Source organism: Centroberyx gerrardi, chromosome 9 (assembly GCF_048128805.1).
Source record: "Centroberyx gerrardi isolate f3 chromosome 9, fCenGer3.hap1.cur.20231027, whole genome shotgun sequence".
Lineage (NCBI taxonomy): Eukaryota > Metazoa > Chordata > Actinopteri > Beryciformes > Berycidae > Centroberyx > Centroberyx gerrardi.
This window is the reverse complement of record NC_136005.1, coordinates 25,401,909-25,417,895: the sequence shown is the minus strand read 5'-3', so window position 1 is coordinate 25,417,895 and position 15,987 is coordinate 25,401,909. Positions and strand designations below refer to the sequence as shown.

The 15,987-nt window shown below is 43.9% G+C and overlaps 1 protein-coding gene across 1 annotated transcript in view; it reads left to right on the top strand.

Annotated features, from left to right (window-relative positions):
* Nucleotides 1–15,987, top strand: part of LOC139925828 (glypican-1-like) — a 34,815-nt gene that overhangs the window by 9,313 nt on the left and 9,515 nt on the right. The window contains exons 2-3 of the mRNA XM_071917321.2: nt 13,929–14,087; nt 15,643–15,860. Of these exons, the coding sequence (XP_071773422.1) occupies nt 13,929–14,087; nt 15,643–15,860 (377 nt within the window). The remainder of the gene's footprint in view (nt 1–13,928; nt 14,088–15,642; nt 15,861–15,987) is intronic.

Here is a 15,987-nt window from a genome sequence, read left to right as displayed (position 1 = left end):
CAAGAAAAGATAAAGTCATTCACTGCTTGTGTACGACAGAGGGACATTGATGTAGTTTCTGCTAATCTACGAGCCACGCAGTGTCCTCACTGAGAGGTTGCAGCCACACACACACATACACACAGACACACAGCACTGATAGGATCACCAGTATTATCAGAGGCAGATCTTATTGAGTGGGACTGGGTGGTCAAAGCAGGTGTATTTGTCATGCTGTACATGGAGTCATGCTGAATGAACACCAAACACACTTGGCTCCAGTTTCCAAGAGCGTCTGAGGACGCTGATCATCTTTGAACCATTGTAAGTTAATGGAGTGAAAAGATTGATTGATTTTAATGCTCTGAAGCTGTGGGAAAACTGGAAACCAGGACTGAAATAGACTTAAAGTACAAAACATTAGAACAAAACTGCATCTTTGTAATATAATATTTTTCTACAATCCACATCTTAATTATAACAAGGCTTACAAATCCAAATCCTTCTTTATCCCATATTGTGTCTTTAATCTATGTCTCCCGTTCATAATTGAAGTGGATTTAACAAGTCAAACACACACACACACACACGCACACACACACACACACAAAAAAAAACTGAGTATGGTTACTTAATGGAGAACTTGAGATCAAATGTAGCTGGTTAAAGAAAAGCCTCTCTCTTCCTCACTCGCTCTGTGTGTGTGTGTGTGTGTGTGCATGCGTTGAAGCTCAGACAGAGAGGCCTATAATTAGACATGTTGCCGTGAAACCCCTAACTGTACACATGCCTGTTGTGTGTTTCTGTGCGTGTGTGTGCATGCATGTGTGTGTGTGTGTGTATGCCATGCTGCTGTGCCTGCTCCATACACCCTGCCTGCTTTGTAAATTCCCCCTGTTTAACCTCCCGAGTCCCCGCTCAGCAGCTTTTTCATATTTTTTATTGTTATTTTTATGATATTTATTAGAGTTTTACCGTCGGGAGTGACAGGGAAGTTTGTTTGATAGAGGTGATGAACTGAATAAAAACGGCTCCTTGGCTGAATTCTAGCCAATAACATTATGATGACAAAGTATGGGCCGTACTATGATGATACACCAGGGTGTCCCTATGAGTTTTTGAAATCTACCAGCACCAGCTCACAGTACAGTGTCTTGCCCAAAGGCATCATGGGAGTCATTTGTAATAAATATGAACTTGAGCCGACAAACTTCCAATCTCAAACTTGTTTCTCTAGCAGTAGCCAGTAACACCTAACATAACTGCTGTAGACAGGGCTCACTACAAAATTTAAATTGTTTCTCTTGCATCTTTCTATGTTTCTTTTGAATCTTACCACACTATGTCATTACAGATGATTTGCCAGCTGGCTTATACAGTAGTTCAACAAACAGTAGCTTGAGAACTTTTTGACTCATCCCCGGCCCTGACAAACCCCATTCAATCCTGCTATGGAAAAGGGAGCTATTGGTAAAAAACTATTGTTTGGCCAAACTGCATGAGAGGTATGGTGATGATGTAGGTAATGACTGGGCAAACTGTTTTGCATTGTGAAATTTAAGCCCAGTGTGTGTGTTCATGTGTGTGTGTGTGTTGATGATACAGTAGAGACTGAATCAAACATGAGAGCAGAAGGCTCAAGTCAAACCTCAAATCGGTCATCCAACCAACCTCCACCACACTTTTGTTCACATCAAATCTGTGAACTGTTTCTCCTGGCAGCTCGGACCCGACCCGCCGCGTTCATTCAGTTTCTGCGTTGTGACGACACTGTGGACTCGACCTGAAAATCACTGACCTCAGGGTGCGACCTAATGTTCCCCCGTCCAGAGGGATTGGATGCCCCCCTGCTGAGAAAGAGCAGGGACAGAGAATCTGCCTCTCATATGCCCCTATTAACCCCTCCACCGCACACACACATATACACCTCTCTCTCTCTCTCTCTCTCTCTCTCTCTCTCTCTCTCTTTCTCTCTCTCTTTCTCTCTCTCTCTCTCTCTCTCTTTCTCTCTCTCTCTCCCATCACCACCAACAACATTGCTGTTGGATTAGGGGCTGATGTCTAATCTCTCGCTAATCCCGGCCTGTTAATCTGTGTGTTAACGGTTCTCCACCCTCAGCATGGCAGTTAACGCACTGACCTTGCCACTCTGGGATTAACACACACACTCTCACTCAGGCTTCCCCTCGCTCTTGCTGTCTCTTTGACCCTCGCTCTCATGTCGTGTGTTTATATGTTTAGAAATGTGCTGTGATGATTCGGGATATTCAGTTATAGTCCACTTTTGATTTGTTCCTGTTTAAATGTCCCGTTTAAAGTGTTTAAAGTGCCTTCTCCGGGGGTCAAAGGCAGCTGAAATGACCCTTGGCCCCCACCTCAGCCACACACACACACACACGCGAAAGCACACACACACTTTCTCCGCTCCCCAGCATGGCACAAAGCAGTTGGCACGTGTTTTGCTCTTTTACAGACTGAGTGAAGGGGAGTAAAACTAGTAGTTAGTTTAAGAGCCTTTAACTACTCCCAGAAATGACATAGAATTATAGTATTATACACTGAAGTTGGTGCCTTTTGAACGCGCAAGAGCACACACACACACACACACACACACACACTGGGCAGCAGACAGGACTGTGGAGGGGTAGTGTATTTTTAGACTGGTAATGGTATAAAACAAAGAATGTTCCACCCAAAATACTGTTTGCCCGCTACCTCTCTCTCTCTCTCTCTCTCTCTCTCTCTCTCTCTCTCTCTCTCTCCTAGCTTGTCTCTCTATCTCTGTCTTTATCTCATTATCAGTCACAATTCTGCTGTTTCTCTGATTTTTGCTTACCATAATTTTCATTTTTTTCAGAAAAATTGCAAGAGAATTTTAGTATTAGTTAATTAATGTATTAATGTGAACTGTGAGCTAAACAACCAAGTAGCAATGGTTTGCATGATGATTAGTGAGTAGACTGCTTACTGTGGGAAAATTGTGATGAACTGCCAAAAACAGCAGCGTATCTAATTTCTTTTGCAATGACGGGGTATGATTTATGATTTCAAAAAGTACATTGGTCAATCAATTATGCAGTCATTTGTGGGGAAGTGTTAATATACAACAAAAGGGAATTTAAATCACAAAATCACAAGGAAAAGATATAGGCTGGAGATTTATTAGACACTTAGAACCGGATTACATCCCTATCACTGCCTCCCCATCTCCCTTTCCCTCCCTTTTTCTCTCCCTCCTCCTTCTTTCCTCCATGGATACCCCCTCCCCCTCCCCTCTCCTCTTCCTTGTTTCATTACCATTTTATTACTTTCTCATCCCTTCATCCCTCTCTCCTCTTTCATCATTACAGCTCTGTCGTTCTCTCCTCCATCCCCCCCCTCCCTCGCCTCTTGGTGGATAGTAAAAGGTAAAAGTGTACTTTGGGAGGAAGGCCATGTGGAACGCTAAATCACATACAGGTGCCCCTTAACGGCGAGGAGACCGCGAGATGGAAACACACACGCACAAATTACACACACACACACACGTGCGTGCAACACACAAACATGCAGCATCGGCCCCTCATTTAGGTAGCAGTAATTTGCCACAGTAAGTGACAGGGTTATTGTAAGGCGCTCATTAAGAAAGGGAAGCAGCGAATAAACGTCTGACTGAAGGGAATAAATTCAAACCACTCCGCCACTTTTACTGCTCAGCAATGAGCCGCTTTGATGTGGTGTGGGATGGCATAGCCGCGGCAGACGCAGGGCGTGTGTGTGTGTGTGTGTGTGTGTGTGTGTGTGTTTGTGTGTGTGTGCGTGGCGGGGGGTTATGCTGTGTGTTATGCTGCTTATACATTTTTACGTGTAATGTGATTTCATTTATAATGCCCTGTGTGTGTATATGTAATGTGTATACGTGTACTGGGTTGTGCATATGTGTCTGTCTTTACAGCGTCAGGGGTCAGAGGTCACATCAGTTACAACGAGACAGGCTGTTACCACGGTAACACAGAGCGAGGTCACTTCCTATGACAAGCTTTCATCTCAGCAGGAGAGGAGGAAGGAAAGAGAGAGAGGGATGGAGGGATGGAGAAATTGACTCTGAGACATGGGGCAAAGAGAAAAAATGGAAAGATTGACATGGAGGGAAGAGAGGATGAAGAGAGGGTGGAGGGAGGCAGAGAATGAGATGAAAGACTAGAGGGGAAAGGAGAAGAAAAGTGGAAACAAAAAAAGAAAGTGTGGGGTCAAAGGTGCATAGTTGTACCTGTCTATTTAAATGCCATGATACATGGGAAACGTATTGAGACAGTGTAGATGGACGATATTATTGACAACTATGACAACAGTATTTTTCATATGTGAAACTTATAGCACACCATCCACATTGATTTTGTCTTATCCTGTAATCACCAGTCAATATGACCCATCTCCATTACCTCATCATTTTATCCATGTATCAATATCTTAAGGAAGTAGTTTTCAAACCATTTGAAAAGGGAACCAACATATTATTATTGGCACCACAGTACTAACCTGTTGTGTGATGATGAAATGTTTTTTGTTAGATACTTTCAATCAAAAAACATTAAAGCATATAGGTGCTTTAAAATGCCATAAGGGAAACCCGTAAGAAAGTAATATAACAGCAATAAGTAGACAGTAACCGATTACTTTTAGTTTTGAGTAATAACCAAACCAACCATAGAGTAGCTTTTTGCAAAATTCCTATTTTTGTTGCCTTGTCAGCTGCCAGAAGGTGCAAGGAATGGTCTGGCAACTGGCAACTAGTCATTTGAGAGACTTGAGTTATGCTTTACAGTATGCTGACTCGGCTCCACTGTACTGTACAGGCTGCAACAGCTGCTGCTGCTGCAGTACTAGTGCAGGTTAGAGGTGTGATGGAGCACTTACACCGTGGCTACCACTGCAATTGGATTTACACGTCTCATTTAACCTGCTAGATGCTTCAACAGCCTCGGAAATTGGAAACATCACTTGTGCTCCTCCATGTAAAACAATGCCTCCAAAAAGCTTCCAAATACCTGTTTTCCTCTTTAATTATTTACAATTAAAGAAACTGGGACCAAAACAACAACAACACATAACTGGTTCCGCAAAGCCCGAAGTAGTTCTCAAACAGTTACTTAGATACTTTATCATGATTAAAGTGTTAATTTTAATTTTTCCGGGTCTTGTCTTGGGTCAAAACACTGGGACTGAGTTATGATTCTCATTTATTTTAGCAGTGGTAGTCCACAACTACTGAAAGAACATGGAAACACACACTGAGCTGCTACTGCACGCGTTAACAGCTATATAGCACACATCAAAAGCTGTGGTGTGTGTGAGGTATGAGGGTGTTAGCATGTCTGTGTGTGTGTGTGGGAGAGAGAGAGAGATGAGAGATTATCCTGTGTACATTCCATGTGGCCTAACCTACAGCCTCAGGGTATTATGTCTGTCTAAGTAACATTTACATGTCTCCCTCTACCTTTTTGTGTGTATGTGTGTGTGTGTGTGTGTGTGTGTGTGTGTGCGTGCGTGTGTGTGTATGGATGGATGAATGGGATATATGTAATATTAAAGATGTATGTTTGTGTGTGCGTGTGGATAGATAAAATAAATATATGTCCTGTTAAAGATTTGTGTGTGTGTGTGTGTGTGTGTGTTATGACGTACAATGATCTGATCTTCTTAATTGTTTGTCTGGTGACCCTGATCCCCCCAATCAAGGCCATACGGGGAGGAGCTAAGCTCAACAGTGTGTATGTGTGTGTGTGATTTACATTCATAAGCTCCCATGAACAATGGGAATGGAAATGTGCCCTTCTGCATCCAAGTGTGTTAATCTCTCTCTTTAGATGTATTGTTGTCCTGTACAACTCAGTGGGTTATAATTCATTACGGTTAGGGGTTCAATTCCCTGTGTAACTCGTTGGGTAGAGCAAGGCACTACCATGTTCCACTCCCACTGGTGCCACCCATGCTGAAACTGTATGCACTTAGCTACTGTCAGGTGCTTTGGATACAAGCCTGTACTGTAATGTCATTTTTTATGTACATGCTGTAATTCCAGTGAAAATCAATCAAAATGGCATTAAAGTATATCTGTGATTTCCCTCAAATTACTGCTTGTAGCCTGGATGTAAACCATCATAATCTAAACTTATGCTTATATACACACACTGTTTGTTCAGACAAGCACGGATACCAAAGAGAAAACCCAGAAAAATCAACACTGATGGTCCACAACCACACAGTGTGGCAGGAGATTTTTGAAGAGGTCACCCGCAGGTGTCATCAATAAAAGATGTGTTGGTGGTTGATGCATCTACACTGAGGACAAAAATCTCTATTAGGCTGTTTGAGCTAGCAGCCGATACCAGCAACGAAACCCATAATTGGATGGAGATGTTAATTCGAACTGGATTGCTATTATCAGATGACCTTTTAGTTTGCTGAGAAGTAATTTGATTCTTCAGATTTTTTACTTGTACGGACTTGTAAAAATGACCTCCCCCAGTAGAACTCATCAAGTTTGAATAGGCCTTTAGGTTAATTAAGGCAGTTCTGCTCGGTTTGGTGCAGCTCATCCAATTCAGCTCAGCACATCTAATTTAGCCTCAGTGCTGATCAGGTCAGTCCACTGCAGTCCAGAACAGTCCAATTCAACTCAGTTAAGTCCACCTCGCTTCAGCTGCACTTAGCTTTAAACATCCAATCAATGCTCAGCCTCAAATAACAGCCTCTCTCTCATATGAATTGGGGAATGTGTCGTATTTTGGCAAATAAATTTCAGCCTCCAATAAACGCTGGGTCAAAAATAATGAATCTGCTTGCCATGTCATGTAGTAGATATAACAGCTTGTGTGACAGTTAAAAATCCTCCCATGCACATTAACAATGCATTTTACCGGAGGGGAAATATCAATTATCTGTCTGTAGCCAGAAGCCAAGCTAATGAGTGTGTAGGATCTGACATCTGATATACAAGCCAGCAGCACGCCACCATGAAACTTACAGAAAAACACTCAGGAGATAGAAGGTGTTTTGTTCATAAACTTCCACAAGGAGTTAACAAGGCAAGTCAGCTGCTGTCAACTGTTGGAATACACTCCTGCATCCAGCAACATCCTGTCTCTAATTAAAACTGGGTGCTGTTGAAACAAATATATTCCCAGGCTGTTGATGGAAGTTTAATGGGAGTTTCGGTTCAGTCCCGCTTCGTTCAAGCCAGTTAAGGACAGCTCAGCACGGTTTTAGCTCAGTACCCATAGTTCCCTGCGACAGAGTCCGACAGACAGAGTGAACAGTGGACTGTCCATAACTGAGGGGTTTGGATTCAGCTCCTTGCTGCCTGGCCGGACGGCTTCCTTCAGCCTGCGGCGCGGTGCCGGCTACCTGTCTGCCTGCTTGGCTGACTGGCACACCTGCTGAGGTGGGCTCACCTGTCGGGACGGGCTCAGGTATGTTGGGGCTGCCGCAAGGAATGGATAGAAAAAGGGAGATAGAGAGGGAGGGGGAGACCGAGAGAAATGAAGAGCTTTTGATGAGAAAAGGAAATGAATGGCTATGGGCAATGTTGTCCTGATGCGGTTACCACGGCTACCACAGTGTTAGGCATTATAAGTAGGCAGGCGAAACCAGCAACAGGCTTCGAACAACTGGTAAATACAGTGGATGATGAAGCGCAGAAGACCCTGCAGCATCATTTTTATAATGCAATGCTTAGTTCCAGCCAAGCAATCTTGTTGGTTCAGCAGCAGTCTGGAGCAGTGATGTAGTGGTAAATAAAAACGTGGGAAACTACGACCTCCATCTGGTGATTATCACTTCTTACATCAGTTTGATGCCACATACCATGATGTGTACTATGAATTTAATTTACCTCTTGAAGATTTATGTCAGTCTAAAAAGGTGGAGTTAAGGTGGGTTTACTCTCCACTACATCGCTGGCTTAGAGGTTAGAGAAGTGGGTTTGTGACTGGAAGGTAGAATCCTCAGACCGGCTGGGAAAATGTGGGAGGTCAAAGTGAATGAGTAATACTCTCTCCTTGCTTAACAACCACTGTCAAAATGCCATTGAGCAAGGCACTGAACCCCCAACTGTCCCTGGAGCTGCTCAGTGGCCGACAGTAGAAGACTGTGGTTGTACTGGGAAGCTCCCAGGTGTGAATGTGTCTAACTTTGTGAATATGAAGCAGGATGCGAGCTCAGTTGAATTTCCTTGGATAAATAACTGTTAAAAAGATCTGGTGGGTCAGTCATGCTGTTAATTAGTGGGGTAAGCAGGGAGCTAGAGGAGTTCACCATCTCTCTGGTTTTATTTTTAACACAGTGTTGCTGCCACAGTGACCCGGGCAACAAGAAGGGAATTTAGATCAGAGTCAGACACTTCACTCCTCTGTAGCTGTGCGCTATCAGACTTCATCATGGTTTACAGCATTTGAGAAAATCCTTTTCTACAAATCATGTCTTTTCTGAGCAGTGTCTACCTAACAAAAAGAAGTAAAAAAACCTTCACATCTTAACTGCAAATGTTCAGCTGCCGCCATACTCTTCTTGTATTCAGGAAGAGCTACTCCATCGACTCTATCTTTGACTGCTCATGTCAGCAGCTAAGGAAAAAGTCTCTTTTGAATGCTATACTGTATAGGTACAGTATTTCGAAGAAAACTTTTCAAGCAGTACGTGCTGAAGACCTTTGTATAAAAGCCAAATACCGAACAGGGTGTACATTCCTGTTCTTTGCTATTAGTTCAATAAGAAGGAGCAGCCCCAGGATAAAGAAACATAGGGATGACCTACTGCCTCAGTGGGTCAAGCCACAACATGTCATTTTTTACTGTCTTTCCTTTAGATCAACTGATGTCATAGAAATGCCATGAAAATCATATTTGAAAAAAAGGGGCCAATAGTATTGCACCCCTTGCAGCTTATCTTAACACTGCTGGGCAGAAACTAATATTCTGCGTATGTATGTATGTATGTATGTATGTGGTGTATGTGTGTGTGTGTCTGGGGATGTGGAGAGAACTAAATGTATGCTGAGGCCTGAAGGCAAATGGAGTGCGAGCAATCACTTCACCTATAGAAAGTGGTTTGTTTTTGACCTAAATCTCTCCTCTCCGCTCCTCTCCTCTCCTCTCCTCTCCGCTCCTCTCCTCTCCTCTCCTCTCCTCTCCTCTCCTCTCCTCTCCTCTCCTCTCCTCTCCTCTCCTCTCATTCGCACCTCCTCCTCTCAGCTCCTCTCCCTGTGTTTACCCTCCCTGTCCTCCCAGAACACTTAAAAGCTCTGCATTGCCTTAAGGCTTTGGTTAAAAGGGGTTTCCACCATTTTTTACTGTCTTCACTCTCTTACTCTCAGCAGATGGTGGCCCACAGGCATTCCATTTCCAGTCAGTAGGCCCTTGAGCAAGGCACTTCATCTCCTGTACTATGTTTGGCCTTCTGCCCTTTTCATGTATGTGCGTGTGTATTAGTGTGTTTGTGAGTTTGCGTTTACATGTGCGTACATGACGCCACTGTCCTCATTTATGTCTCTCCAAGTAAATTAGGTTTTTATAGCAGGATGCCCTGCTTCCATTACCCAGCAACCCAGGAATGCAGTAAAGCGTGTGCATCTGTGGTAAACGCCCTCCGTCGTCTGGGCTGGTAAGCAAACCAACAACAAAACGACTGCTAACATTAGCTGCAGCACATCTGCACCCAAAGATGGTGCGGCGATTAAGTCTCCTGTCTCTGGAACCACATGTAGCCTTGATGGCGTGGAAAGAAATCCCAGCAGAAGCTTCTCTCCCTCTTCTTCTTCTCCTTCTGAAGCCCTCCGAGCCTCAGACTTTCACAGAAGTGACCTGATCAAAGTGAATGCTGAGCAGAATTTTAACACTGAAGGTTGAATGAAACCTCAGATCTCAGCTGCCTCCCATCTCTCCGCTCCTATCAATTCTCCTCTTCTCTTCTCTTCTCTTCTCTTCTCAATACTCAACTTTCCCTTCCCCTTGTTAGCTGATTCTCCATAACGTACACCTATTTAACAATAAACAGCATTTTTATTTTCTTGTATTTTTATATCAAAATCCCATTCCTTCTACTTCCTGGGAAAACAGTGTTTTTTAGTGGTTACTTTATGGCGTACCAGTGGGCATACAGTACATAAAACTCCAACCAATAATATCATTACATATTTATGAACAGTCCTCTCCTCTGCCCCTCCCATCATATAAAACCTGCAGCTTCACAACTTTCTGCAGCTCTCAACAGTGACAGCAGGATGCATTTTTGGGTGTTTACCCGCAAAAACCCCGTTTCCTTCTGTGGCTTGAATTTGTTCATGCAATCTTTTGGTCCAACCCCAACCCACTTTTGAACATCCCTCCCCACATCATGTGCCACCCCAACATCCTGTTTTAACATGAAATATGTTGAATTATGGAAGCAAGACACTAGTGAAATGCCATTTCCTTGTGACTTTAAAGCTGCACTAGATAACTTTGCACATTGGTGGCCCCAAATGACAGTGAGGGGTAACTGAATTTTGAAGACTGCAGTACCCATAAATTATGTAATGTGGAGTGCATTCTCAGACCTAAACTTCTTCTTAATATGTGGTGGAGGTGGAGGATGTGAAGAGGTTTAGCCATCGTTGGTGAGTCCAGCTTTCTCTGGACGGAGCGTTCACTCACCGCTGTTTAGGAGAGTTTGGATTTCACTCTTAAATTTTTATTTGTCTTTCTGAGATGATCAGAGACAGAGACAGAGATGATTTTCCCGCCATTGACCATACCCAACATGAAATTAATGATAACTATAATTTGGCAATAGTGTGAATCTATGGTCTCATTAATGAGAAAGGGAAGCTCTTCTCTGTTGCAGCCCTGCTGTGTGATTTAAGCTGATAAGACAGGTGAATTTTTACATACAAATCTTGCTTTGAAATGCCTTGAGACATATGGGCAAAGACTTTTCTCTGTCATGAAAAACCGTAGAATATCTATAGCCATGTCTTAAACATCTCAAGAAATGTAAATTTGGTAAGCCATCTCAAAACATTGATGATGGCTCTGCTCCTCCTCTTCCTCTTCCTCTTCTTCTTCTTCCCTTTTCTTCCCTGCTCCTCTCCTATCACATCCCTCTTTTCCTTTCTTAGCCACTCTGGCTGTTATCAGCCGTGTCAACACCTGGGAATCTCAGGATCTCACCCTCCAGGAAGCCAAGTGCTGCTTCAAAGTGAGAATATGATTAGAGGACAGAAGAAGAGATAGAGACGTTAGGACTCTGAAAGGAGGAGAAAAATACCTGCACACTCCAGTGATCACAGCAGCAGCTAAAAAAAATCCTCCTTACAGTCTACCCTTCCAAATCAAAATAGACTCCTGGGAGTTAATGTTTTCGTCTCTGCCCAGAAGCGAGAGGACTCTTTCATTCCACAGCGGTATAAGAGATGTATCATTTAATCAGTATATCAGAAATACAGATGATTTCATCTTCTCCATCCTTACAATAGGTAACAACTATAGAATAGATTCCAATAATGTGCTTAACTTTCACATGTGCAATCTATCATATTTGTCACCTTTTGCAAAAGCGGATGTTTTGGGAGGAAGGAGGGAGGCGAAAGAATAAAAAGGTCAAAAATCAAAGGTAAAAGATAAAAAAATAGTGGAAGACAGAGTATATGAAGTAGAACAGGACTGTGGGAGCAGTGTGAAAATTCACAGCTAAGGTGTGAGGATGTTTAGGTAAGGTTACAGTCACAACAATAGAACTTTTTTCTTTCTTTTATTCATTAGATGCTGCTCAGTAAACAACAAACATGATTGGTAGAAAATGATTTTGTCAAGTGCTGTAAAAGTGTTGTCCAAGTATTGAGGAGTGAAGTGTCTCGTTTCAGACTGGCTGAGCTGAATTTGACTCTTGATGCCTCCTGAAAAATATCAGAATAGTGAATGAGTGTGTGCTGGTGGCTCTGTGGGACGGGGTGCATGTCCTGTACTCACAATGTCCAGGGTTCAACTCCAGCTTATGACCTTTACCGCCTGTCATCCGCCTGTCGCTGTGTACTTAAACGTCTAATAAAGCAGAAATGTCAAAACTATTTTCAACAAAATAATCCTAAACCGGGTGTTAATACTACATAAGGTGCTATTTCCTGCACTATAGCCGCCAGTCTCTCTCTCTCTCTCTCTCTCTCTCTCTCTCTCTCTCTCTCTCTCTCACACACACACACACACACACATTCACAGGCACACACACACCAGCCAATGCTAATGAAAGATTCATGGGGCGGTGATGATGAAGGCATCTTTTCTTCTGCTCCACTTACCCCGGTGGACAGACAGACAGAGCACACACACACACATTCCAACCCAGGACCTGTTAAGAAGGGGGAGAGCAGCGATGCACACAGCCGTGGGGCACTTGCTCACCCTTAACCTTCCCAGACATGCACACACACACACACGCACACACACGCACACGCATATGCGCACACAGAGACACACACACACACACACACACACACACACAGCCAGACAGCCTAGAAAGCAGTCTGCAGCATCAATCCCTTGACAGACTGGATGCCTCAGGAACAACGTGTGTGTGTGTGTGTGTGTGTGTATGTGCGTATGAGAGAGATCTATATTTTACTGTCTCTCATGGGTCTGAATGTTAAGATTAAGGCAAGGGTTTAGATTGGGCATGAAGTGGTGAGGGTTTAGTTAGTGGCTAGGGTAGGAAGAAATGTGAATAATAGTTAAAATCTCCTTGTTGATACATGCAACTTAAAGTGGCAATCCTCAAGATCCTTGTTTTTTGTGCTCAGCGCTCATTGCTGTGGTGTTTCTGCACTGCTCAGTCCCACCAGAATTTCAGAGTTTTTTTGTGATTATTGCGGCCAAAAATGCTTGATTTTGCTGCGGCTTTTCTCAAAAATTGCGATACAATTTGTGAGGTTTTATGTGCTCTTTTTGTGGTAAAATTGCGGGAATTGGGAAAAATTGCAAACACAGAAAAAAAAAAATGTTTTCTCTCTCTCTCACTCACTCACATACGCGCGCACACACACACACACACACACAGCCTCCCCCTATTCTCTCCCACTCTCCGTTTAAGCTATTAACTCTTCCAAGAGCTTGAATTTTGCGCTCACCTCGATTCTTGCTGCTTTTGTTTTGTTTTGCACGGTCTATGGCAGTAAATTTTGTTGGCAGGTGAGCTTTGTTCATTTTCCACCTGAATGCGTGCTGCGATGACGTAAGTTACCACGACACCGAATGCGACAATTGGTCCAAATCACAAGCGGTCTGTTGATTTGGCCATTTCATGTGGAAAAGTTGCGGCAATTTTGCAAAACTGCAAGCTCTCGCAAATATTGCGGAGATTTCTTGAATTTGCGTTAATTATTGCGATCGCAAAATCTCAAGTTCCTGGAGGGACTGACTGCTCTTCCCAGAGATCACCTGTCAATCAAACAGTGTGTCCAGTACTGTGACGTCTTTTTTCTTGGACTTACTGTTAATGAAGTGTGCGTTTCTGTAGGTGGCGCTCTGTTCTTTGTCTGTTCAGCCATGGTGGCTATCACTGCTCATGGTAACTACCCAGTTCTTCTTCTGTTTATTCCGAACAAACTGGAAACTGACAGAGTGCGCTAGAGGATTATTCCCAGGAAAGACCTACCAGACTCGGTTTGTTTAGAACAGCAAATGGAAAAGCTTTCATGAACTGGATATAGTCTGAATCACTGTTGTATTATATGAAATGTTGTGCATCGTTACTTTAAAAACACATTTAAACAAGAAACAAATCCACAAAATACAAAAAAACCTACACATCTGCTTTTACATTATGCTGTCTTTCACTTTCATTTCTCCTTCTTCACAACCCTGGATGGTAAATGGATCTGTACAGGTGGCTCTGATGTCTTCATGTATTAATGTATGCCTGTATGCTTCCCCCCCTGCTAGGTGAACATCTGAGGATGTGTCCCCAGGGTCCCACCTGTTGTACCAGCAACATGGAGCAGAGCCTGGCCAGCCTGAGCGGCAGAGACACCGAGGGGCTGATCAGAGAGGCTGGCAGGTCGCTGCAGGCCGCCCTTAACGCTCTGTACAGGAGCTTCGAGAGTAAGTACGGTGTGTGTGTGTGTATGTGTGTGTGTGTGTGTGTGTGTGTGGGGTGGATACACACTACAGGCTGAGCTCAACACCAAACCATCAGCAGTGAACACAGAGACTGTGTGTAGGTGTGCGACATTTGTATGTTGTGTGCTTGTGGGTGTGTGTTCACTACAAGATCTGACTGCTCAGCACTCAATACTGCAGCTTCAACAGTGTGTGTGTGTGCGCATGTGTGTGTGCGCCCCGTGCGTCAAGGGGACCCCTGACTGGGTGTTATAATGAGAATGGAGTCAGCCAGACACAATGAAACGTGATAAGCCGATCCCCTGATCTCGCAGGGGCACACACACACACACACACACACACACACACACACACACACACACACACACACACACACACACACACGCACACACACACACACGCACAGAGGGGTGTCCCCTGGGGCAGTGGCTGGTTCAGCTAATGAGCAGTTGACCCACTGAGGAGCCGAGTCTGCAGATCACTGCACATCACAGAGAGAGAGAGAGAGAGAGAAAGAAAGAGAGAGAGAGAAAGAAAGGGAAGGAGGAAGAGGAAGAAAGAAAGAATGATAAGGGTGACAGACAATGCGGCAAGTGAGAGAAATGTGACAGGAGTACTAAGTACAAGCAATGGGTCAAAAGAAAGAAATGAAGAAAGAAAGAAAGAAAGAAAGAAAGAAAGAGGTGGAGGTGGATGAAGAGGAACAGAAACGGAGGAGGAGGACAGTATTATGAGGCTGCAGCCAGCAGGCCATCCCAGTAGCAGTAGCAGTAATGTGGCAGTCCATCTGGTTGTGGTTAGGACTGGCTGGCACTGGGCCATCGTCTTTGAAGCACGGAGGAAAAGCCCAGACCAATATACTGCAGCGCTGGCTCACTAACTCCCTCATTCTCTCTGTTGGACCTCTCTGTTGCTTCCTATCCGTCTGGCTGCCAAGCAGATTTCAAGCAAACGTTTGAAATGTTGCAAAAAATAAAATGCGAATTAGGTGCTGGATTGAAGTCAGTAAACAGGCTTTCTGAATGTTAAAAAAAAAACACACCCAGAGAGAATAAAGAAAGAGTCTTTCAAGAATTGATTAGTGTGAAGCGAGTTGTTCTTTAGTGTTGGCTGATGTTGGCCGTATTTCATGCTTTCATCTGAAGGTGGAAACAAAGAAACGCACATGGCAATATTCCAGTTCACTAACTCATGGCCATACAACCATGATGGACACTTTATACATGGGAGCGACAGCAGGTTTGACAAATCTGGGAGGTTGTGATGGACAGATATTTAACATTTCAGAACATCCAAAGCCACTTTTGAACTGTTATGCAAATCAGATTTTCCAATTCAATGCATCATAATTTGCCAAATATAATACTTGGATCGAAACCCGGCTCATGTCTACACTCACACACACACTCACTTTCTTCCTCTCTCTCCCTCTGATCTGTCTCTGTCTTCCTCTTCCCCCTTCCTCTCCCCGCTCTGTATTCCTCTCTCCTTTTCCTTCTATTTCTGTCGCTCCTCTCTCTCTCTCCTCCTCCTCCAGCCTATTTCACAGATCTCCACAGTGGTTCTGAGCGTTCCCTGCAGGAGGTGCTCTCTCCCCTCGGCCCCCTGTACTCTCAGAACAGCCGTCTCTTTGCCGATCTCTACAGCGACCTGCGACGCTACTACCGGGGCTCCGCCCTCAACCTGGACGAGACCATATCAGAGTTCTGGTCCCGCCTCCTGGAGCACGCTTTCAAGAGCTCCGCCCCCGCAGAGGTAAATGTATATGTGAAACTCCACAGACCTGAGGCAAATTATATTAAATTATACCACAACTAGGTCAAAATGTATTTGAATGTTGACTTTAATGTTGGAAATACTTGAAGTTGATAGACTTTTTTGT